The sequence below is a fragment of the Cryphonectria parasitica genome (genome assembly GCF_011745365.1).
Source record: "Cryphonectria parasitica EP155 unplaced genomic scaffold M406scaffold_3, whole genome shotgun sequence".
Classification (NCBI taxonomy): domain Eukaryota; kingdom Fungi; phylum Ascomycota; class Sordariomycetes; order Diaporthales; family Cryphonectriaceae; genus Cryphonectria; species Cryphonectria parasitica.
This window is the reverse complement of record NW_024468911.1, coordinates 1,055,173-1,078,503: the sequence shown is the minus strand read 5'-3', so window position 1 is coordinate 1,078,503 and position 23,331 is coordinate 1,055,173. Positions and strand designations below refer to the sequence as shown.

Below are 23,331 nucleotides of genomic sequence, written 5' to 3'. Positions count from 1 at the left end.
GAACCTGTTGTGATAGGATTGTGGTTGAATGTTCAAGATGCTCTCACGCCTCGTCCATCGCCCTATTCGCGTCAGTCACTCGCTCATCCACAGCCTCTTTGCATCTCGAGTGAGGATAAGCCATGTATTTTGCATCACAGATGGCAGCACATAAGGGGAAGAGAGCATTGCCAAAGGTCAGTTCAAGATGAGGGGGGGGGGGGGGAGGAGAGAAATAAAAGAAAAGAAGAAGAAAAAGAGGGGGAGATGCAAGAGTTTGTCTCAAGCTCAGTGCATGTGGTGGACATGGACTGTGTGACTGGAGTCCCAGGGTCAGGCCACTATTCAGAATGGAGGTGCCAGTTCAACTGGATGTGGTCGAGTCCTGAAGGTGTATGTGGAAGGAAGAAAGGTCAAAAGTTGACAACTTGGGGGAAAAGTCGATATAGTATTCAGCTTGATCTTCACTCCCAGGTATCGATAGCCTGATTAGATATGGCCCATATCAAAGTATTACTTCTATTCACAGAGTGTACTTGAATTTGGTGGACATTTATTTGCTGTGAAGGCTGCTCTTTATCAGTCAAGCATTTTAAAATGTCTTCACACCAGGACCTCCTTCAATACCTTGTGAACATTGATTCGGTCTACATGAATCATCAGGGATTCCCGCTCATTAAGATATTTTTTAACCAAATAATTCATTAAAATGTGAACTCTGCAAGAGGTTCTATGTGACGCTGACTGCTTCTATTTGTGCAACATAGCATAGTATCTGGTGCTTCAGGTGAGACTTGTAGAGCCTAGAACTGATGCCTGGTTCCTCAATCAACCACAGAATCAAGCACGTGTCAGGGGATGCTTATTCTGCATTCCTTTGGCAACCTGCAACCTGCTGTGCAAGGGAGGAGGATGGATCGCACTATGCTTGTACAGGTCTGGGTCTGGGGGAGGAAGGCCCGAGCTCTTATCAGCTTATCCAGAGGAGAGAGCTCGCATGAGCTTGGGTCAACAAGTGGTCCTTGCTTTATTGCTTGCAGACCTGCTTGCATGGTCTGCACTACCAGCCACCAACAGCAGCCCCTTGTACCTACCCACCCAGTCCTGCAGGTACAGAGAGTACATGGTTCACGTTTAATCACGTCACAGATCGCCCTCCCAGATGTACACGCTACTTCTGGGCCCGGCAGTGTGACACTTGCTTTGCAGAGACGGAAGGGCAGCAACCCAGGGAAGCAAGCACTACACAGAAAGTGATGCATCAAGCTGAACCTTGTCAAGCTTGGGAAGGGCCAAGCTCACCCCCTCCTTCCCCCAATCCACCCCCAAGTTTCCCTCTGTCTCCCTTCCCCAGCTCTCTACGCTTGCTTGCGCACCTTTTCCCCTCGTCCCACTTCCCTGCTTGCTCACACATGCCTTGCTCAGCTCCCACAGTCCCCTTCCTCCTCCTTCCCATGAGATCTGCCCTCTGCCTCTAGCACCTGGGCACAAGGACTCCCCCCCCCTTCCTCAATCCCTCCCTCCCTCTCTCTTCCTATTCTCCTACGTAGTAGTAAAGTGCGCACTTGCAGTGGTAGCTGTGCTGGTAGTAGCTCCTTTGCCCCCCCCCCCCCCTCTCTCCCTCTCCCTCTTCCCACCTTGCTCCCTCCCGCCCTAGGTACGCGCCCACCCAACCTACTGGCGACCACCCAACTTTCCCTTGCCTTCAGCCTTTTTCCCTTTCCCTTTTCTTTTCCTTTTTCTCGTGCCCTGCAGTTTCTCTCTTTTTCCCTTACACAAATACCACTTTCCAGTATCTCCAAATAGCGCATTATTATTCAATTGGTATCATTTGGAACCCCCCAAACCACCATGTCTTCGCGCAAGAGAAAGGCCGAGGAGGAAGAGCTGGTCAGCCTTCCCAGCGGCGACGAGGAGTCCGAGGAAGAGTAAGTGCTTGATTGTATTTGCTGCCAACATCACCCTGTCCAATGCGCCTTGCAACCGGCCCAGTCGCATGTACATTGCGACAGTGATGATATCTTTGTTACCCAAATCATGATGCGCCCACCCACTTACTGCGCGCGGCAAGTTGCCGTTGTGGACGCTCTTTGTGAAGAGGCATGCGATCCGTGTGACGAGCAAGTGACCAGTCCGCGGCTGCGTCGGTATGCGTGCCATGCCGCTTTCAAATTCCCTGCCTGGGCATGCGACGATCACCTCGCGCCTTCCCAGAAAGTCTGCGTTGTGGCGTGCTTGCATAGCTCGGGCACTCCCCCTTGCTTTTATACATACCTCTACGCAACTCTATGGTGAGATCGCTAACCTCTCCTGTTGATGGATAGATATGTGAGCGAGGAGGATGAAGAAGACTTCGATGACGATGGTGAGGGGGAGGACGAGGAGTTCGAGGATGAGGGTGACGCTGGCGGCGAAGATGACGCTGGCACAGGTATGTACCCTGTGGACCTCACTTGAAAACCTCTGCCATGTTTCAATCGCTGACGTCTTTTCCACGCACAACAGCCAAAGGTCCCCCTGCAAAGAAAGTCAAGACCGCTCCCGCCGAGGAAGACGAGGCTCCGGTCGAGAACGGCGACGAGGAGGAGGTTGATGAGGGTGATGAGCCCGAAGAAGAGCCTGAGGAGGAGTACGATGAGGACGCCGGCGCTGACGAGGATGATGATGCGGTGCCCGAAGAGAACGGTGCCGATCTGACGGAGAAGGCCAAGGTCAAGGCGACCGAGGCCCCCGCCGTTGATGAGGACGAGGAAGACGCCGTGGCTGCCGACGATGGTGACGAGGAAGACTGAATGTCAACTTCGGTCTGCCTGTCGCAGTCTGGTCTGGAGGGAAAATACAACACCTCCTCGGCCTGCACCACTTGATGCCTCCTAGTCACCACCACTGGGTCATTTCTGTAATATTAGAGACCGGTGTTGGCACGCAATATTGGGAATCTTTACCTTGTGTACTCGTGTTAGATCTTCTATCTTGGTGTTTTTCAAACAAGATCAATCTTCTGAGCACAGGTCATGAGCCACCTAGCACCGAATAAACATGCCATGCTGTGACGTGTGTCCGAATTTGACTGCCAGCAGGCTTAAGTTGGCCGACGTTCATCGCATTGCCCTTATGATACCTGCCCACAGGCACAGCCGACGAAGATACACGTGGAAACTCTTTGGAAACTTGACAGACAAGGCATGATCGAATATCTCAACATCATGGAGGATAATGTTAGGCTGTGCCGCTTGGGCACGAGGTTGATTTCAAGTCAAGAGAAAGAATGTCGTGCCAAGACCTGTCGAAAGTCCCAAGTGAAATCTGTTGTAGATGCGGGAAAGAATCAAGAAAGTAAATTTACCTTTTTTTTTTTTTAAAAAAAAAAGTTTAAAACAAAAGGGAGTATTTTCATTGATGGCTTGGCTGACAGGCCACCGGCCAGGGCCATAATAGGTCGTTCGTTTCCACACTCCCCCTTCTAGGGGCCCCCACCATACGTACCATAGTACACGGTGGAGTGGCCAGCATGCAACTCACTGGCAAGGTGGGTTTTTCTCATGTTTCTCCCCATTCTGTTGGTTGGTTCTCGTGAACCTTGTAGAGCTGCTGATGTTACTAAGACTTACTTGGCTGCAGGAGGGGTGGGAGGAGGAAGAGGTATGTACGTAGTATCTTGCTCGCTAGTTCATAGGTAGGTAGGTGAAGGGATTGCGGGTTGAGAGATGGCTGTGGGTTTCAGCGTACACTTGAGCATTAGACGAATAGCCCTCTCTCTCTCTCACTCTATCCCACTCTCTGTATGTGTGTGTGTGCGTGTGTGCTGTTCTGGATGTGTATGGAGATGAGCGTCCTTTTTTGAGGGTGCAGAGTTTATTCAACATGCTTGGTGGGCATTGCGAAGAAAGAGGCTGTCTTCATTCATTGCCATCACTATATGCTGCATGCTTGTTTTTATCGGTAACCAATGCTGACAAGACAATTTCAGAAAGAATAAACTACCTCGGTTCCAAAAACGCCATCGCCAGATGATACGGAAGAAAGATTTTGCTCGGAGGAGAGGCCATGCAAAACGCCTGAAGCTGAGCCATAAGTATCGTAGCGTTCCAATCTCTTTGTGATTACAGACTCCGGAAACACAAACACACACACACAACACACACACACACACACACACACACACACACACACACACACACACACACACACACCTAGATGTTCCCTACCCCCTCGAGTGGTCCTTTGTTGACCGGCTCTGCCCTGTGCGAATCTCTTGCCCCTGTAGATCGTATTTATTGGACGTTCATCTAAGAACCTCCCATATAGTGTTCGGCCTCATCCAAGTGCTAAGCCTCGAGGTCTTAGCGACGCCATTACTCCTGGTCCTGGTCACCGTTGCCGGACTGCTGACTCTCACCGACAGTCTATAGTATTATGGTTAGCATCATCATCAGCATCCTCATTTTTGGTGCACCAAGAGGGTACAACTCACTGTACTCGTCCTGCTGAAGCCACTCACGGCCTTCTCCCCATCCCCCTTCCCCAGCGCCTTCGTCAGGTCCAGCACCAGTCCCGTCAGCCTCTCCACGTCCGCCCTGAGTTTCTGGACCTCATCGATGGTCGGGTTGGCCTGCAGATCCGTCTTGGCACCATTGACTGTCTTCTTCCAGCCATCAGCCTCGAAGTCGACCTGGTCGTCCATCTGCTCCCACTCCTCGATCGTGTCCTCATCGTCCTCGCCCCGAGCTCGATTAGCACGGATCTCGCGAGCGCCCTGCATCTCGAAGACGGCGGCGACGACAAGCAGCGGCGAGTAGATGACGCCCATGACGATGTCGTTGAGGCGCTCATACTGGCGCTTCGGCATCCACCACTCGAAGGGGATCAGCAGGAGAAAGACCTCGATCAGGTTGAAGGGCGCGATGAAGACGTTCTCGTCGGGCGCGCGGACGAATTGCAGTGTTTTTTGCGCGAAGAGGGCGAGGTACTCGTCATTGGCGTTGCCGTTGATATCCTCGTAGGCCGAGTTGTACAAGGCGATGAGGATGTTCAGAAGCACCACCATCACCACGAAGGTGAAGATGTAGTAGAGCACGAGCCCAAAGGGGTGACCGAACTTTTCAAAATTACTGAAGTCTGGAGACTGCATGATGGAGTTTGCCATCCTAAGATCGAGGTCAGGTTCTGAAGAGCAGGCTCAGGAAGAAAAGAGACATGGAGATAGAGAAAGGGTCGAGAAAAAAAAAAGAGGGGGGGGTTTTGGAACAGTCAAGTACGTACTGCTGAATGATGAACCACGAATCACTGACGACGTTATCCTCGGCGAGGTCCAGCCCTATAAAGGCCTGCAGGAAGCCGATGATGATGACGAGCAGCAGCGCGAAGAAGATGATAGACTCCTTCATCATGACCTTGAGGACCACAAGCATGGCGCCGAAGAAGCGGAAACTGTCGAGGTACAATAGCAGCCTCATCCAGAACATGGGCGCGCAGCAGGCCAGGAAGTTGTAGCTCATGATGTTGAGACGCTCCCTATCTCCTTCGTCGTCGCCCGGCGGCGCGGGTTCCTTGCTCAAGGCGACGAAGCGGAAGATAAGACTGGTTGTCAGGAGCCCGTACAAGGTAAAGTTGAATGCCGTCCAGAAACCGTAGATCTGGTAGCCGGCCTTCCAGCCCTTGGAGATCTCGTCAAAAACAAAGCCCAGGGTGAAGATGTACAGCAGGCCCTCGACGAAATCAAGATCGGCATCCCGGTTGATAGAGTTGATGGCGCCAGTATACAGGCCCAAGTAAATGAGCGAGATCAGGACCTGTGCGGCGTTCTGATACATCGGGGCCCTCATGCGGTCCGGATCGAGGTGCACGAGGAAGCCCGTGTCATCCCTTCCCTTGTATTCGACAAAGCTGGCCGGGTCGTCCTCGTCCTGCACCAGCCAGCCCTTCCACAGGTAGCTCACGCACTTCTGGTAGCCGGAGCTGCCGATGACGCGCAGGGCGTGCAGGTCGACGGCCTTCTCGATGACGTTGCACGGGTTCGTCGCCTCGCCGTCGAGGATGATGGAGTAGCGCTTGAGCAGCACATCGTGCATGAGGTGCTCATTGTCGCTGTCGCCCTCGATGAGGGCCTTGGCGATGACCTCGCAGGCGGTGGCGCGCAGGGTGTGCAGCTCGCAGTCCCAGAGCTCGATGACGGACTGGTGCTTGAACCAGCGCTTGCAGACGAGGAGGCCGAAGACCACACAGGCGCCATACTGGCGACCGCCTGCCTCCTTGGTGGCGGCGATGACCTTTTTGGTGATCACCTTGCTGTGGGGCTGTGTCACCTGATCCTCGGATAGCTCGACGGGGACAGCCTCCTCGACGAGGTGCCGCAGGCGCAGGGCGGTCTTGGTGACCTCGACGGGCGGGATGGCGGACTGCAGCGACTCGTCGACAAAGCGCGGAAGGAGGCGTTGGCGGGATTCCTGCCACCAGTGGTCGTGGCTCCGAGGACCATCGAAGCCAAGGAGGGCGCGCCAGTCTATCCACCCTCTAGGAGCCATAGCTGAGGGAAGGCGACAGCTAAGAAGTGAGAGAGGCAATGCAGGCTCGTTAAACCCCTGTCTGCGAGTGTGAGTTGTGTGTGTTTGGGGGGGGGGGGAGGGTGAATGTGTGTGTGGTTCTAGGCCAGCTCGTTCAACCCAGGCCAGCGTGTGAAGCCCTCACGAGATCAAAAGGGGAAGCGATTGCCCGAGCACAGGTGGTGCGAGCTCTTCTCGGCAGCGCAGGGCAGAGGCGATAGATTGAAGCTCAAAGATGGCTTCAGGGGGAGTCAATTGAGGATTTGTCAGAGGAAGGTTCACTTCCTAGGTCCTCAGGAATAGGTCACTCACACACCAAAGAGCAGGATCTCGACTGACAAACTTCTCGAATTTCTGGCTGGCCTGGCGGTCACTTCGTTGCACACAGACGGGCAAGCTATAGTGGGTCGATGGCTACCAGAGATGGCTGATGACGTCGCCTGGCCAAACAGATTTGGGTGCTTGGACGGCTGCCAAGATGCTAGTGCGTGAGAGACAGTAGGAACCAAGGAAAACAGGCTCACGCACCCAAAATAAAGACCCTTGCCAACCTAAATGTTTCAAGTTTCAACCACGCCTCCACAGGCCTCAAAAACGACCGCTCCTTGTGGACCTGTACAGAAAGCAGAAAGTAACACAAGTGAGAATGGAGTGTCTGAGAAGAAGAGCGGTCAAGTAACTTCGCCAACTCTCAATGCCTGCCTCACGACAGTTGCAGAATGGTCCAGAAGGAAATTCAGCGAGAGGGCCTCCCGACAGGACGTCAGACAACCCAAGAAATAGACGAGCTGCATAGGGCCTGCATTGACGGTTGACCTCATATCTGCATTTAGAATCAATACATTCTGCGAAGCTGTAGATAACTTTTGACGGGCTTCAGGAGGGATCGGTGATCATGTCTTTGTTCCCCTCTTCTGGTTATCGTACCGAGAGCCCCACCAATATCTCTCGTCCGTCGGGACGTCTCACGTCGTCTTATTCACTGCAAACGCCCTCGCTATATCTTGACAGACCGAATACAGCCTCGCTTGAGCGTCATGCACTGTAGTCGCACATGGCGCAACCCGTCTGCTAAAGTAAAAGATCCCCATCCAGCCCCATGAAGACTATTGCCGGCGACGTGACATCGTGTACTGACAAAGTCTTTGCAACTCCTGGTAGAGGTAGTCTAGATGTGCATTGCGTTTTGGTTCCTGGACCCGTGGACGCTTGTTCCACCTGCCTAGGACGGCTTTGCAGTAGACACATGCAGACGGGCACGATCTGTTGATGGAGGCATCCCGCTAGGACGATAAAATGCGCGTTTTCTCCATGAACCACGTGAGAGTCAAGCTTATGACCAAACTCATTGGGAACTCGAAGGACAAAGAAGGTGGTGGTGATGATGAGCGTAGAAAAGGGAGACGCAGAGAGAATCAGAAAGAGACAGATCGGAGAGACTCGATGTGCTATTGAATTGTTGGCTCAGAAATTGAAACGCCTCTTGCCGCCTATCTCGAAGTCAGCGATGGCGACCTCAGACACCAAATCAAATATACTATCCCATAATCACTCACGCAGTACCTACTTGAGATACTACGGTACTTACTTCTGAAGTAGCTAGGTAATTCCGTCACGCTCGCGACTTCAGCGCAGAGCAACGCACCAACAGTCCCTTCTAATATTCGATAGATAGTAAATTTGCAGAGACTATCAGAGAAACTCACAGATTTGGCAGTGGGCACCAAGCACGCATATACGGGTTTCATAGTACATTAAATTAGGATGTTTGGGGCTTGTGATTGTATCAGTAATTACGAGTGCGACTGTGAGTCACGCCGTCCTTAGTCCTTCACACTCCACAGTCTTCGTCCACTTCAACAGCCCCAGGTATCCATCGTGATGCTCCAAGGACTATGCGGGAACGACCGGCTGGAAGTCGGTACGTTTACGACATGCAGCTAGGATGCACACAACCCCGCCTCAGGACTGTAGATGCCTGCTTGCCATATTTCTGCTCACAAAGTTACGGCAACAGCGATAGGTCCATTCAAATCACGGCATCATTGGCGTGTCTTCCGTCATGACCTCGCGTTGCCTCTCTTAGATGTGTTGATTATGGTATTTGATACCAATGGCCAGGGCTTTCGCCACGAGTTCTCTTGGCATGGTGCATCCTCTACACGAGCAGATGGCGAGAGCCGAAAAGCAGAAAGCATATGGTCAGACCGTCTATAAGTGACGGGGCTTGCTGCATCTTTCTGACTACATGCCTTGAATCCTCGCCAAGAACGGTAGAAAGTCTCTCTTTTCAAGCATTGAACCCATTCAAGTTTTTCGTAATCCACCATGGCCCCCTCAGCAGTTGACACTCCCATCGAGGGCCCCGTCTCATCGAAGTCAGTCTTCACAGAATTTCCGGAGCCTCTCAAGCTGTCTAGGGCTTTGGATGCCTATGAATCTTTCGAAGTGACCCCAGTCATCGGCAAAGAATTTCCCAAGGCCAGCCTTGTCGAATGGCTGAATGCTCCTAACTCGGACGAGCTGCTCCGGGATCTTGCCATTACTAGTAAGTCGATACAAAGCCGGCAATGTGGGCCCAACGACGTGTCTCTAATAGATCAAAATTCTGTCTCTCAGTCTCTCAACGTGGCGTCGTATTCTTCCGTGCCCAGGATGATCTCACGAATGATCTCCAAAAGAAGCTGATACTTCGTCTGGGGGAGCTGACTGGGCGTCCCAAAACATCATCCCTTCATATCCACCCTGTGTTGAACAGCGAGCGCAATCTTGGCGGCGATGATCCAGAAATCAGCACCATCAGCTCCAAACAATTCCAGCAGCTCAAGATCAACGAAGCCGACCACGAGGAGAGGAGCACCAAGAAGCAGAACAATGCTCAATGGCACTCTGATATTGGGTTCGAGCCCGTGCCTGCTGATTACACCTCGCTGCGGCTCATTGAATTCCCAGAGACAGGTGGCGGTCAGTAATGAATCTTTTTTTTAATGGTTGCAGTAAGACATAGAATTTGATGGCTAACATGGACGACCCATGGCATAGACACCCTATGGGCTTCGGGCTATGAAGTCTATGACCGGATCAGCGAGCCGTACCAGAAGTTTCTCGAGGGCTTGACGGCAACCTTCAAAGGCCAACAATTCAACAAGATTGCCGAGCAAGGTGGCTTCGAGATATACACAAAGCCCCGCGGTGCTCCAGAGAATGTCGGCTCCAACCTGCAGACTACCCATCCCGTCGTCCGAACGAACCCAGTCACAGGCTGGAAAAGCATCTTCCCCGTGGGAGGCTTCGCTAGGCATATTAACGGTCTGACCGAAGCCGAGAGCAACCATCTCCTGAAGTGGTTCCTCGATCTGGTCTACCAGAATCATGATCTCCAAGTGAGGTTGAAATGGAAGAACAAGAACGATATTGGTACATCCTCAAACCCCCTTGCTCGTGCTTATGGAATCAAATTACTGACACATGAATAGCCATTTGGGACAACCGCAGCGTATATCACACCATGACCTTGGACTATCATGGCCTTGGAGACAGGTTCGGTAACCGAGCCGTCGGTATCGGAGAGCGACCGTACTTTGATCCCAAGAGCACCTCGCGCCGCGTCGATCTGAATATCCCATACATACAGTAGGCCTCTAAACGTGCTGAATATCGGAGCGGCCATACATGGTGCGCAAGTCCACTCCAGGCATGACAACGTTGCCCAGGGTTGGGGTGGGTTGCAGGATGTGGACGGCGCAGGTGCGCTTGCTGCGGTCCAGGCAAAGTCAGATACTCATCTTCTGTTGTCATTTACGTTCTCATATATATCCTGATGTGGCGAACTGTGGAAATCTACGTCCAACTTCTCGATCAAGGATAGCACTGTTACTTGTTTTGTTGACTCTGTACAATTCATGAATGCTTTTGTCCCCAACCTTAGTCCGCTTCTGCAAATTCAGTCCTCTTCGATGTTATACTCGGCTTGAACAATCAAAATCAAGTTTCAGAGGTCTTAGTGAAGTAGGTATTCATTCATTCCTTTTGATTCCGGGTTCAAGGGAAAACAGCATATATGACAGGAGAGGAGTTTCGTTCTCCCCTGAGCCAACAGAAAGAAAATGTTTCAAGACATCGCTCTCTTTTGCAGTCCGCTGTATCTCCAAATAGCGATGTAATCAATACTAATGCAAATTCATGGAGCAAATCGAGCCAGCTAGTGGCTTAAAAAAAATAATTATAGGATGTCAGTTTTGGTTGTCAGTCAGTTTCGTCACATTAGACAGAAATACTTACTCACGTAGGACAATACCGGGCTTAAAATGGGTTGCACGTAGTTTTATCTCATCGCCTTTGGGTCTTCTGAAGGTCAATTGAGGTGCAGTTCCAAACGAATAGGTATTCCCAGGTACGTACATACGACATTTGCTGATGATATTGGTTGGATCATGACTGTTTGGCTTAGTGATGAGAAGACAGTGGAAACCACCGTCGGCGGGTGTAATCTTTGATAATAACTATGAGCAACCTGCACGACAAATGCCAATTGCCGAGCTGTTGGGCCAAATTCAAAACGATGCGTGGCCCTTGAAACCGTGCATAAGCATCAAGCCAACATGCCCCAGGACTGTGAAAAGGTAAATCCTTCCGTGACTACGTACACGGAGAGAGTAATTCGTTTAGGACTTAAGCAATGTTGGAGGCTGTCTTGAACCTAGATCATCAACGCCTAAGGACTTGCTTAATGTCATCGCCTCTCGAACCTACAAGACGGAATCTGAGCTGCCCCGTGAGCTGAGACGAGGCGGCTCTACATGGAACAAGGTTTGGCTTAACGCAAGCACAACAAATTACTTAAGGAATTATTGCGTAGTCTATTTTTGTACCTTGTAGCTGTCTATACAGTTTGGGCCACCAACCGTGTCTGTAGCGAGTTACATGGCCGCAGTAGCGCGTCCATGCATAGGCCATGTGCAGGTTAGCGCGAGCACTCTGCGTCGTTTCGGACAATTCCGAATAGAGATATACGGATCTTTTGTGGCCTATAAGTAGAAGTCGTTTATCTCTCTTATGTAATGACGACAATTCGTGCTGAACGCGATGAAGCGGGTTGAAGAGCAGGCATGGCGCTGCAAGAAAGCACACCGCCCTCGAGCCACCAACAGCTTTTTCCAGCCTTTGTGAACACTCATCGGAGTTAACAATCTGACAGGGAGGAGCGGGGACGTTCTGTTCGATTATCTGAGGACAGGCGAAACCGTGGGATTTTTGACCCTGCATCCAACCGCGTGGATTCATTTCCCCTGTGGCACAGCTGGAAGCCACAGTTTGACCGCATCGCGCATACAAACTGCAGTAGTAAGTCGAGTCTGTGCGCCTTGTTCCCGCCACACAAGTCATGAGGCTCCAGTGAGCCTGGAAGCACAAGGGGAGACCGTGGGTCCCTGGCTGGGGCTGGCCCAATTTGCTGGATCTGCAGGAGGGTGTTGGCAACTGGGCTTTAACAAAGACTCCACAAGTCAAAGGTGTTTGATTGGCTGGATTTGACGGGCTGAATAGCCTCGAAGTCTCTTGAGGGATGATGGATGATGTTGGGGCTCGTTGCCCCTGCTATGACAAGGAGCAGAAGAGGATCCGAGGATCTGAACCTGGTGCCAACATATTCGCCATGATACGAGACAGAAGGGAGAAATGATGATACTCTTCTATCCCCACTAAGGCTGATCTCTCTTCTCTCTTTTGTCAGCCGGCGTCAACTCATTCATTCCTTTGCAACAGTGGTCATTGCGTTTGCTGCTCGGTCGTTCATTTAGCTAATCTTTTCTCTTTCGTTGAATTTCATACATGTCCATGTCCCTTATCATCGCGCAACATGGCTAGAACTCGGCACATCTGGAGGCACGCATTGTGGACTTGCCTCTTCGCCCTCTTTACACCCTCGAAATGCGGCCAATATGCGGCGTTCATAACGGATCTGGGCACTCAACTCATCGTGCTCAATTCAGAAGGAAACTTCACCTACAGCCCGTGTAACAGCGGCTCGACGCCCGCCTGGCCTACAAAATCACCTTTATTACTGCCGGTCTCGGTAGAGCCAAAGAGTGGCTCAAACATCGCTGCAGTTGGGTTTATTGAGGATGACACTGTCTATGTATGTTATGAAAGGAGAAAATACCTACATATCGCACTGGTTACTGATCTTTTAAAAATTCATACAGGCCGATCTATTCTATCAAAACACTGGTTTGAATATAGAACACGAGCGTTTCAAATGTAATGCGGATGATGGGACTTATACGCTCATGGGTCGCGATTCACCCGATGGCGAGCTTGCAGATGATCCTGAGATGCCGGATATCAGCCTGTTCACTGGGCTGGCGACTGTCCGCCTTGTGCTGCTAGCAGGGACACGGCTCTTCTTTCACGATACAAATGCCACTCTACATCAGATCGAGTACGGTCCGGACAATACATGGAGTTACATCGGCATGGTCAACCCTGATGGACACCTTCAGGGCCCAGCTGTGGGGGCCGCCGTGATCAACGCCGTACGAGACCTTGATGTCCTTTCGTTACTTGAAGATATAATGTCTCTTTGCTGATCGTCGTCGTTGCTTAGACAGCGGAAATGTATACCGTACAGGCAAGGAGCGACAAGAATATTGAAATCGCCTCTACCTTCAGTGGAACTCCATGGACAGTCGGTAAGTTCTCCCGAACAAATGAGGGTCACAATGCGTCCCTTCAGCTTCATATCTTCATCTTTTCCCTTTGGTCAGATGATCACTGACTAGCAAAAGAATCTACGCCTTATTCTCTCTCAAACAGTAACACGTCCAGTACCTCAACACAAAATTTCACCATTGATACAGCCCAGGTAGTGTTTTCCCAACTCGAAGGTTGGCCATCACAAGTTGCCAATCTGGCTCTGGCTATAGACCAAGATGCCTCCAAGTTCATATACTACATCGGCAGCGACAAGTATCTGTACAACCTGTCGTCTGTGGCGGACACGAATCTTGGCGCCTGGAGTATTAACCCCAGCATGGACACACAATACTGGCCACTGGCCGATGACGAGGCGGCTGACTTTGCGGTCGCATCTAACCCTGCGAACTATGACCTTCGTATCTACTACATGTCCGGCGGCTGCATGAAGGAGGTGTCGCGTACTGGGATGGACACCTGGGCGGAGGCTAAAGCACTGCCTACAACCATCACGAATACTGTAAGTCAAAAATAGTTTTTCCTGTCTCATCATCGAAAACCCCTTTGGACTTCCTCTCCAACAATATATTTCTTTCCCGAGGAGACATCATCCGGGTCTTCACTGGTTGAAGCAGCGGCCAAGACCGCCTAATACATGGCGGTGCCCATGTTCAGTACATTTCAAGCACAAACAGCTAACACAGCAAATTAGCAGACACCTTCGGCGTCTGCAGCGGCTGCATCAGCAACGACGGGGACAAACTCAAGCAAAGGAACATCGGCAGCCAGTAGCAGCAGTAGCCCTGGAAAACTGTCCTCAGCCGCGCAGGTTGGAGTCGGGATCGGAGCTGGCCTCGCTGGGCTCCTCATCGCAGGCGGAGCCATAGTCTTTTTGCTACGAAGAAGGGCGCAGAAGAACCAGCAAACCTCCCAGGATGAGGCTACGCTCGCACCACAGCGAGACGGGAAGATACAGAACTATGGTACCTCTGCGGGAGCGAGTCGGAGCTCGAGCTCCTCTGCTTTCGACCAGTACGCTCATGCTAAAGGAAGCAAGCATGATGCACCGCTACCGCCTCTTCCTGATAAGATGGAACAAGATGAACCACGTGCCGTCACTTCATCTGGTGGTGCCAGCGTGGTCTACGTTCCGGCCTATGAGCTGCCCACAAGTCCAGGCGCCCCAAAGTACGAAATGCCCGGGACGCCGACAGCCTCGGCTCGAAACGCATCACGAGGCCAGCAAGCGCCTGAGATGATGCCAAAGAACCTGAGAATATCAAAGGCTGGCCAGGTCTCTGGTGCAGTGTCTCCTCCAGGGACGCTGTCGCCCACTATGTCGGAGCTCGACGGTGGCACGATGGCTTCTTTCAACAACATCACAGTCTCATCGCAGCCACACCCGATGGTACGCCAGCCAAGTCAGGATACTTGGGCCTCGCAAGATCAGACGTCAGCGCCCTTGCATTACGGTTCGGCCTCTTGAGAAAGACGGGGTGACGATTGCCTTATTTTCTGATTCTGTGAGGCGTTGCCGGTGCTGATCGGTCCGAGATTGTGCCCTGCAACAGCTGTTGAGCAAGAACACTTGATCGTTGTGTAGTGTATTAATCATCATCTTCTCTGAGTGTACGAACCTATTTCTTAAAGTTTGGTCCTTTGGGTAACAAATTTATGTATATAACAATTATGGAGGGCAACAATACGGCCAGCACTGCCTGTGAAAAAGATTGCATTTCCTTTTTTTCTTTCTCCTTCTCTTCCTTTTGTATTTTCTCCCTTCTCTCCTAGTTCAATCGATGTCCCTCTCGAAGGTGCATCGAACATTGTGAGGAGCTAGCTAGCATTGGATACCTAGGTATAAAACAACAGGAGTATTTACAACAAACTCAAAATCTGAGACACAGGAATTTGAGCACTTATAATCATGCAAGGTATGACAACCCTGCTGGCGATCCTCGCCCAGCCGTCGATCATGCGATATCAAACGAGTCTGTAGCTCGGTAAAAACCGAAAGTGTCTTCCCAAGTCTCGTACTCGCACTTTAATTCTGGAAGAAACATTCGTATCTCTACACTTCATCGTCCATTCATGCTCTCGTAGGGCCATCATTCAATCGACTTGGCGAGGGGATATTATCAGCTTGACTCGCACCAAAAACCTTGAAGCCGCAAACCTTGCCAAGGCACTCAATAAGGGTGAACTTAATTCTCAAACACCACTACTTGGACACTATGCATCCCATGGACGACATCTGATGTCGGACCCCAGGCCAGCGCAGGTCGTCTGAACTCTTCTATAAACAGCCTTACACCCGCTCAGAGCAGGACCCTGATGAGATCACCAACTGTCTTTCCTAGTTCGCTATTGTCATCATAATTCGCCCTGCTAAGCTCAAGGCTGCCGTTCTTTCACCGACTACTACCTAGACAACAGTGACCATGTTTTCCCAGTCCCTCTTTTACCTTTCTTCCTTGCTGTCGCTGGCGGCCGCGCAAAGCATCCAATTCGATGGCCGTATTCCTACGGGAACACAACTCACTGAGTTCGATGTCGCCAATGGCATCTTTGATCCGTCCAACGTGTTCGGCCAGAACCTCACCTTCAGCAAGCTCCTACAGCTGCCTGCCGTGCAGCCGTCATTATTCGACAACGACAGCATCCCCGTCGAAGTCACCATCAGGTATGGCTGACCCAACCTGACATTAAGCACTCGGATCATGATGTAGCAAACGATCATTAATGACCATCCCACCCCCTTCTAGCGACCAATCTATCTTCGCGCCTAGCCCGACAAATATCCAGACAGGGTTCCGTCGCGCCGAGCTGCTCCCAGCCAGCAACAACGGCACAGACCCATCCACGACCGGCGTCAAGACCCTTCACTTCAGCCTCATGAAGAACACCGCCCGCCCGCTGAACCTGTCCCACGAGTACCAGCTCGTCTTCCTCGAGAGCAGCGACTTCAGCACCAACCAGGTCGTGCTCAAGACCGGCACCGTGCTGGGCCAGACCGTCGCCGACCCGGACACCCTGATGCTCTTCTCGAACGTGAACAACGCCTCGCTGCTGTTCAGCACCAACTTCACGGCCAGTGTGTTTCACAATTTCGGGTTGACCTTGGATTTTACCAAAAAGTAAGTCGTCGTAGCTGTTGTCGTATGCGAGCGTTCATACCCGCTGACAGGTCGACTGTAGCACGACCCAGGTCTTCTATTCTACCGGCACAACGCCGCTTGCACAGGTGACTGAGGCGCTGCCCAACGATGTCAGTGGGCAGGGACAATTTCATTTCGGCCTGCTGAAAAAGCCAGTGAACGGCGGGGCGGATATCACCACGAGCGGAGAGCAGCCTGCAGGGATTGACGAAGGTATCATATATGGCGGAATTTTCGAGGAGGACAGTTCGGCGGGAGTCATCTCCAAGTCCCTCGAGGCATGAAGGATGGTTGTGGAACGGGTCGAGTAATTCACCTTCAAGAATTGATTGATCCATGCGAGAGATCCTTGGTCACATGCAGTCATATAAGCCTGTGCATTTCTTGCACGTGCTGCATGCTTTGAAGAGACGGAGGAAATGTAAGCACCGCCATCATATGTCTAACATCCGTACTCAAACTCATGAATAGCGATCTGCATGAGATTGTAATTAGTTGAATTTCGTGCTCTAGCGACAAAAGGCCAGCTTTAACCCTCTGTCAATACCCTGGTCCAGTCAAATTTGCGCCATCTCTTCTTGAAGTCCTCCGTGCGTGGGTCATTCCTGTTCCAACGGCCCTGCTTCTTGATATTGTCGGGCTCACAGTCTAGCATACCGCCCAGGATCTCCCTCGCGAACAGATCGCCTCTGGGCCATCGGGACAAGTCCTCAACGATATGGCCTAGCCCGCCATCGATATTGAACCAGGCATGGAAATACGGCATCTCCTTTGCGATACTCTGCCGGAAGGCAAGCTTGCCTAGGCCTTCTCTGGCCTTCTTGCCTGTATCGATAATCTTCTTGTGCTGTGTCCATTCCTCGTCACTCGACAGCATGGCCTCCCGAAAGAAAGCGGGTGCGGTGTCTCCGAGATCCCACGGGATAGGGACTGCGATGAGCGCAGCGTGGAGGTGTCGCTGAGGCGCAGCTGCGTTTTCATAAAAGACTACCTCTCGGCCCTGATCGTGGTACAGGCGGATAAGAGACTTCATGAAGTTGCGCATCTCTTCCCACTCATCGTCGTCGCATTCGAGCAGGTTCGTACGGTGACTGATTGGTACCACAACAGCGCCTCCTTCTGCACCTTTGAGCTCGGGCTCGGTAGGTAGAGTAAGATAGACACGGGTTCCGAGAGCGATGATCGGTGCTATGGGGAGGTCTTGCGGTGGCTTTCGATCCTCGTGGTGACACAACGGGCAGGTATCGAGGATCTTGTTCATCTTCTGAAATTCGTTGACGGCCATGTTCTTCAAGTTGATTTCAGACTTGTGCACGCGCTTGGCGAGTTTCTCGGCATTTTCATCGAGGTACTCCAAGTCGTCGTCGAATTTTGCGTCCTTGGCGATGCGCTCGGCCAGACGCATACCTTCTCCGCCTCCTTGCCCGCGTGTCCGGCGCTCCTCCCGAAGCATGTCATCGATACTCATGTCCTCGTTTGCCTCGACAAGGCCGCGTTCGCGGCCGCGCTTGTTCTCGATGGCCTTTACCTCACCACGCTGCCCCGCAAGCATGCGATTATGCATGGCGTCTAGCACCACAGCTTGGTCTGCGGTCGCTGTACCATTGAAGTGCGCTAAGGCTGCGTTGTACTCCGCCTCGAGCTTCTCTGCGTCTGGCGCCTTTCGTAGCTTGGCCTTCATCACCTGGGCACGCATGCGGTTCAGGGCTGTCTGGTCCATCGGGGGCACAGCTTCCTGCATGGTCACGCCTTGCTCCGGCACGTCTTGCTGGGGCTCGAGATCCTCCTTCAGTGTTGGGCGAGTCTTGGCCATGCGCTCACGGTACAGATCTCCAGTAGGCTTTTCAGCACCTTTATAGTCCTGTCCATAGACATTTCTCCTGTCCATCTCGATCTTCTCTTCCCGAGCGTCATCAAATTCTTTCAAGCTTCCGAAGCGCTCTTCTGCTACGTCCTCAACACGCCGTCCGCTCTGTTCGGCTGTGGTGTAGACGGCCTTCAGCTTGGTCATTCGCCATTTTGACCCATCATCGCCAAAGGTGTAATCGGCCTCCTTGGAAATTTCGTCGAGAACAGTCGCCGACGCTCCTCCCAAACCCGTGTTCAGCTCTCGATGATGTATCACTCGCTCCGGAACCTGCTTTGGAGGCGGCGTCTTTTCTTTCTTGCTTCGATGGATATAGTCGATGTCGACAGCACCGGTCATCCAAGAGTCACGAGTCAGAGGCTGCTTTTCGTCTCGGGCTCTCTCCTCGTCCGGGAGAGGTAGCTTCTCCTTGACGTCTGTCGATTTGATAAAATCTGGGTCCTCGTCTCCATCCTCATCTTGCTGTCCGTGTCTTCGACGCTCTCTACGACTCGAATCTTCCTGATCGTGCCTCGAGTGTCGTGACCTTTTGTGTCGATGACCATCCTCGTCTTCGTGATCGTCACGCGACCGGTGGTGTCGATGCCTGTCGTGGCCGTCTCGTTCCCTGTCTCTATTGTGGTCTTTGCGGCGGTCGCCGTCTCTTGCTCGATCTCTGTCTCGGCGTCCCTCCCGATCGTCCCTGTCTGCCGACCTCTCGCGCCGGTGGGAATGATGATGCTTGTGCTTCTTCTCCTTTCTGTCAGCGCGCTGTTGCTCTTGCTCTCGCTCAGTCTTCTCAGCAGCAAGCTGCTTTTCAAACTCGTCAAGCCCATCCATCGTTTCACTAGGTGAAGGACTAATAATAGGGAATAGACTACGATAGGCGTGGAGGTGGGAAGCTTGTGCCTAGATAGAACTCGGAACAGAAGCTACTACGGACAGGAGAGGTTGCTAACTATGACGTGAGGGCCCCTGTGAGAACTCTGGCTGGACCTCTCCCATGCCACCCCAAAATTTCCACTTGCAGGGTATTGTTAGCGTAGCTGGGGGTCAGGGGGTTATCACCCGTCACTGCCAGACGTGCAACCGTCTTGGGGCTGATTACTACTAGCTGCTGCCCCGCCATTTTGTGCCTCCAACTTTTCATGTGAGGCTCTACACGACCGAGCTCCTCTATCCTCAACGCTCTTCTCTACCAACCACTAGAAGTTCAACATGGCATCCTCTTCGACTGCACCCAGTACCGAACAGCCAGCCCAGGGCTCTGGTCCAGGCCAACAGCCTGTCGCAATTGTCTGTGTGGGCATGGCAGGCTCTGGCAAGACGACCTTCATGCAGCGTATCAACGCCCACCTGCACGCGAAGAAAGATCCTCCCTACGTGATCAACCTCGACCCAGCGGTTCTGAATGTGCCCTTCGACAGCAACATCGACATCCGCGACTCTGTCAACTACAAGGAGGTCATGAAACAGTACAACCTCGGACCGAACGGCGGCATCCTGACCTCGCTCAACCTCTTCGCGACCAAGGTTGACCAGATTTTGGGCCTGCTGGAGAAGCGCACCCAGCCCGCCGCCGACGATGAGAGTCAGGCGCGTAAGCCTATTAACAACATCCTGGTCGACACGCCGGGCCAGATCGAGGTCTTTGTGTGGTCCGCCTCGGGCACCATCCTTCTCGAGTCCCTCGCCTCCTCATTCCCCACCGTCATCGCCTACATCATCGATACACCGCGCACAAGCTCGACGTCCACGTTCATGAGCAACATGCTGTACGCGTGCAGTATCCTGTACAAGACGAAGCTGCCCATGATCTTGGTGTTCAACAAGACGGACGTCAAGGATGCCAGCTTTGCCAAGGAGTGGATGACGGACTTCGAAGCGTTCCAGGCCGCGCTGCAGGAGGACGAGAACCGGAACGCATTTGGCGGTGTCGAGGGCGAGGGCAGCGGGAGCGGATACATGGGCAGCTTGCTAAACAGCATGAGCCTGATGCTAGAGGAATTCTATGCGCACCTGAGTGTCGTGGGCGTGAGCAGCATGACGGGCCAGGGCGTAAATGAATTCTTCGAGGCGGTGGCAGAGAAGGCTGAAGAATTCAAAAGGGACTACCAGCCGGAGCTGGACAGAAAGCGCAAGGAGAGGGATGATGCCAAGAGGGCTGCCCGGGAAAAGGAACTGGACAAGATGATGAAGGGGATGTCTGTAAGCGGGCTTGCCCAAGGCCAGCCATCAGGACTCCGCAAGGACGCAGATGGCGATGTCGACGTTATCAGTGACCAGGACTCGGATGAGTTCGATGATGATGAGATGGACCGTGAGGGTCTCCAGGCACGATACGAGGCGGCGATGCAAGATGGCGAGGGCACCCTCCCAGAGGAGGCCAGCTTTGCGAAGTACCTTCACACACAGCAGAGGTAAAGCCAGCAGTTTCGTTTCACAACTGAGGCGTTGCGACGCCGACGGTGGGCCCAGGAGAACTTGGAGGGGATCAAGATTGCATATGGGAACGGTTAAATTGGGACAAAACAAGGGGCTGCATTTCCAGGATTATAAGGAGTTCTGGCTCGGCATCGTGATACCATCAAACAGTGTGTTTATAGAGAATTGATTATGAGGTTCTAATGCTCCTGAACTCCGTCCTGGCCGTGATGCTCCCCATTTTGTGTGGGTATCAAATGCTCCAAGCAGTCAACCGACAAGGATTCTGGCTTTGTCGCGATTGCCATGATCAAAATCTTGACGGCTGCGGACAAGCCGTAAGTCTCTCACAGAGCCAATCTTCCCGCATGTGCGTCACGAGGTTGTGCTCCTTCACTAGTCGTAGTCTTATCGCTGCTCGATCACCGTGCCTCAAACTGGATCATTCTGTATACACACACGAGCCACTACGTCAGCGACAACGTTTTCTCAATCACTTCCCAATGCCCTCCTTCGGAAATCTTTCATCGCGAACTCACCTCTTTGTCCGCTCCTTGTAGAGCACACGACAGCCACAGTCGAGGCACTGCACCGGCTGTGACTTCTTCAGTTGGTTGGGCGTACCGCAGTCGCCGCACAGATACCGGATGAGGGGCTCGTTGTCAGAAGGGTTGGCGGCACCACCGGCTGAGAAGCTGGCCTGTCGCTGCTGGCTGGTGCCGAAGTCGAAGGGGCTGACGGCGGAGCCGGTGGGGACTTGGTAGCCTTCACGAGACATTTTTGGCCTTGTTTTGGGGTGGAGTATGGGCGATGATAGATGCCTGGGTTGGTGAGGTTTGTATCGGTTCGCTGCTTGGTGGAGAGGAGTGATGGAGGTGTGATTTGGTGATGTAGAGAGGCAAGTACAAAGTCAGTCGGCAGACTGTCGCAGGTCAAACTTCCATTGCGGTTCCTAGCCTGAAAAATTAGGCGGTGTAGTGGATTGATGGCAGAACTTTTGATGCGAGCACTGCTGTAAGTACTATGTACGGTACGGCTTGATAAGCATGGGGCAAGGGTCTAGCGTCACCTTTTAGTGACACCACCCCTCTAACCGAGGCAACAGCAGTGTGAGCTGCATACTTTAGTAGTACAACATTCAGTAGCACTATCACCTTCTGTACGCAGTACTTGCTTGTACTTAACCCAAAGCCATAACAATGTGATGTTTCCTCATTGTGTACTCAACACACCACACACATCAAGCTGAGCTGGACTGGGCCATTGCCATTGATCACCTGATCACTGTGCTCTGGTGTCATCCCCCCCCTCAGGTTTCTGTCGAAGATTTGAGCTCAGCCTGGTTCCAGATCGATCGGTCAGTCGATTGCGACAGGTTTGAGGAGCGTCCAACTAGAGAGAACATGGCACCCCAAGTACCAGACAAGACCTTTGACGATGACAAGCCTTCAAGGCAGTCGACATCCCAAGATAGCAGTGAGAAGTGCCCATTCTGCAGGATAGCCACTCTCTATGCGCCCTACAATCCAGCCTCTCCACCATCTTCTTCCTCCCAGACTCTGTCCCCAGAGCTCACCTCGCCCGGCCCAGAGACCTACGTACTCCTCTCTACCCCGGTGGTGATCGCCTTCCTCGACATAATGCCCCTCTCGCGCGGCCATCTCCTCCTCTGCACACGGCGGCACGTGCCCAAGCTCACGGGCACAAAGCCAGCCGAGGCCCGCGAGCTGGGCTATTACCTGCGCGTGCTCTCCGCCGCTGTGAGCCGGGCTACGGGCGTGGAAGATTGGAACGTCGTCCAGAACAACGGCGCCGCCGCCGCACAGGTGGTTCCGCATATGCACTATCACATCATCCCGCGACCCGAGATCAGAGCTCAGGGCCGCTGGAGCGAGAAGTTTACCATGTTTGGCCGGGGCCAGCGGTCAGATCTGGAGCCTGAGGACGGGGAGAAGCTGGCGCAGAGGGTGAGGGAAGAGGTCGTCAGGATACTGCAGCAGGACGAGAAATCTATCGCCAAGGAGAAGCTTTGAGAGCCTTCCAAGGGCTGTCATCGTGAAATCCTTACGCGTTGCGTCAGTGATCAAGGGCGGCTTATGACTGAGCAGCCCGGATCTAAAACGACTTCCAATTCATTCTCTCGCCACACTCACCCAGCAGACGAACATAGCCCGGCTTGAGTAACTCCTTCGGTGGCCTTGTTGATTTTGACCGGCCCTACTCCGGCCTCAGAAGCGATTCTGCTACGATGAACGCCTCAGCAGAAGGATCCAATTCTGGAGTCATAGCAGGCCTCTACGATATCCTCTTGCGTCCACACTGGATACTGGATGCGGTCATGACCGGGCCCGGGGCGACGAACTTCAACCAGAATGGAAACAATGTCAACCACCTTGCCGGGAACTTCACCTGGCTCACAGACCGGATAAAAGACGTGGACGATATGAAGGGGTCCTTTCAATCTTACTGAGACGACTACTATTGCCTGTCCTTCTCACCGGGCCGTGCCCACTCGCAGGAGATCGACTTGATACAAGTGTGGTCCTCCGCTGGACACGTATACAAGGTGATGGTCTGCCGCTCCCAAGAAGTCACGGGCCCAATTTGTCAATCAGAGCGGACAGTCTTATCCAGACAGCGGTGTTATGGAGATCCTAGCCACGCACGATCTTATCTGGGCACCTGGCGG

General features: G+C 52.6%; 7 protein-coding genes across 7 annotated transcripts; 5 read left to right on the top strand and 2 right to left on the bottom strand.

The window, feature by feature from the left end:
- Window positions 1–4,420: 4,420 nt before the first annotated feature.
- Window positions 4,421–6,503, bottom strand: M406DRAFT_253242 (uncharacterized protein; the record flags this gene model as incomplete). Its single annotated transcript, XM_040916888.1, has 2 exons — window positions 4,421–5,126; window positions 5,242–6,503. 2 exons carry the CDS (start codon window positions 6,501–6,503, stop codon window positions 4,421–4,423), a joined length of 1,968 nt encoding a protein of 655 aa, XP_040777889.1.
- A 2,346-nt stretch (window positions 6,504–8,849) lies between these two features.
- Window positions 8,850–10,158, top strand: M406DRAFT_254837 (taurine catabolism dioxygenase; the record flags this gene model as incomplete). Its single annotated transcript, XM_040916988.1, has 4 exons — window positions 8,850–9,069; window positions 9,141–9,485; window positions 9,564–9,938; window positions 9,998–10,158. 4 exons carry the CDS (start codon window positions 8,850–8,852, stop codon window positions 10,156–10,158), a joined length of 1,101 nt encoding a protein of 366 aa, XP_040777888.1.
- Window positions 10,159–12,378: 2,220 nt separating this feature from the next.
- On the top strand, window positions 12,379–14,700 carry M406DRAFT_69102 (uncharacterized protein; the record flags this gene model as incomplete). Its single annotated transcript, XM_040925228.1, has 5 exons — window positions 12,379–12,657; window positions 12,725–13,054; window positions 13,150–13,210; window positions 13,379–13,734; window positions 13,927–14,700. 5 exons carry the CDS (start codon window positions 12,379–12,381, stop codon window positions 14,698–14,700), a joined length of 1,800 nt encoding a protein of 599 aa, XP_040777887.1.
- Window positions 14,701–15,655: 955 nt separating this feature from the next.
- On the top strand, window positions 15,656–16,656 carry M406DRAFT_251837 (uncharacterized protein; the record flags this gene model as incomplete). The annotated part of the gene is made up of 3 exons (XM_040916789.1): window positions 15,656–15,852; window positions 15,944–16,351; window positions 16,413–16,656. The coding sequence occupies 3 exons, from the start codon at window positions 15,656–15,658 to the stop codon at window positions 16,654–16,656; spliced, it is 849 nt and encodes a 282-aa protein (XP_040777886.1).
- A 2,816-nt stretch (window positions 16,657–19,472) lies between these two features.
- On the top strand, window positions 19,473–20,633 carry M406DRAFT_239977 (uncharacterized protein; the record flags this gene model as incomplete). The annotated part of the gene is made up of 1 exon (XM_040916106.1): window positions 19,473–20,633. A coding segment is annotated over one exon (1,161 nt), but the record flags the coding sequence as incomplete, so codon positions are not given.
- A 544-nt stretch (window positions 20,634–21,177) lies between these two features.
- Window positions 21,178–21,420, bottom strand: M406DRAFT_253492 (metallothionein-I gene transcription activator; the record flags this gene model as incomplete). Its single annotated transcript, XM_040916903.1, has 1 exon — window positions 21,178–21,420. The coding sequence occupies one exon, from the start codon at window positions 21,418–21,420 to the stop codon at window positions 21,178–21,180; it is 243 nt and encodes an 80-aa protein (XP_040777884.1).
- Window positions 21,421–22,045: 625 nt separating this feature from the next.
- M406DRAFT_252456 (HIT-like protein) lies at window positions 22,046–22,675 on the top strand (the record flags this gene model as incomplete). The annotated part of the gene is made up of 1 exon (XM_040916845.1): window positions 22,046–22,675. The coding sequence occupies one exon, from the start codon at window positions 22,046–22,048 to the stop codon at window positions 22,673–22,675; it is 630 nt and encodes a 209-aa protein (XP_040777883.1).
- Window positions 22,676–23,331: the final 656 nt, after the last annotated feature.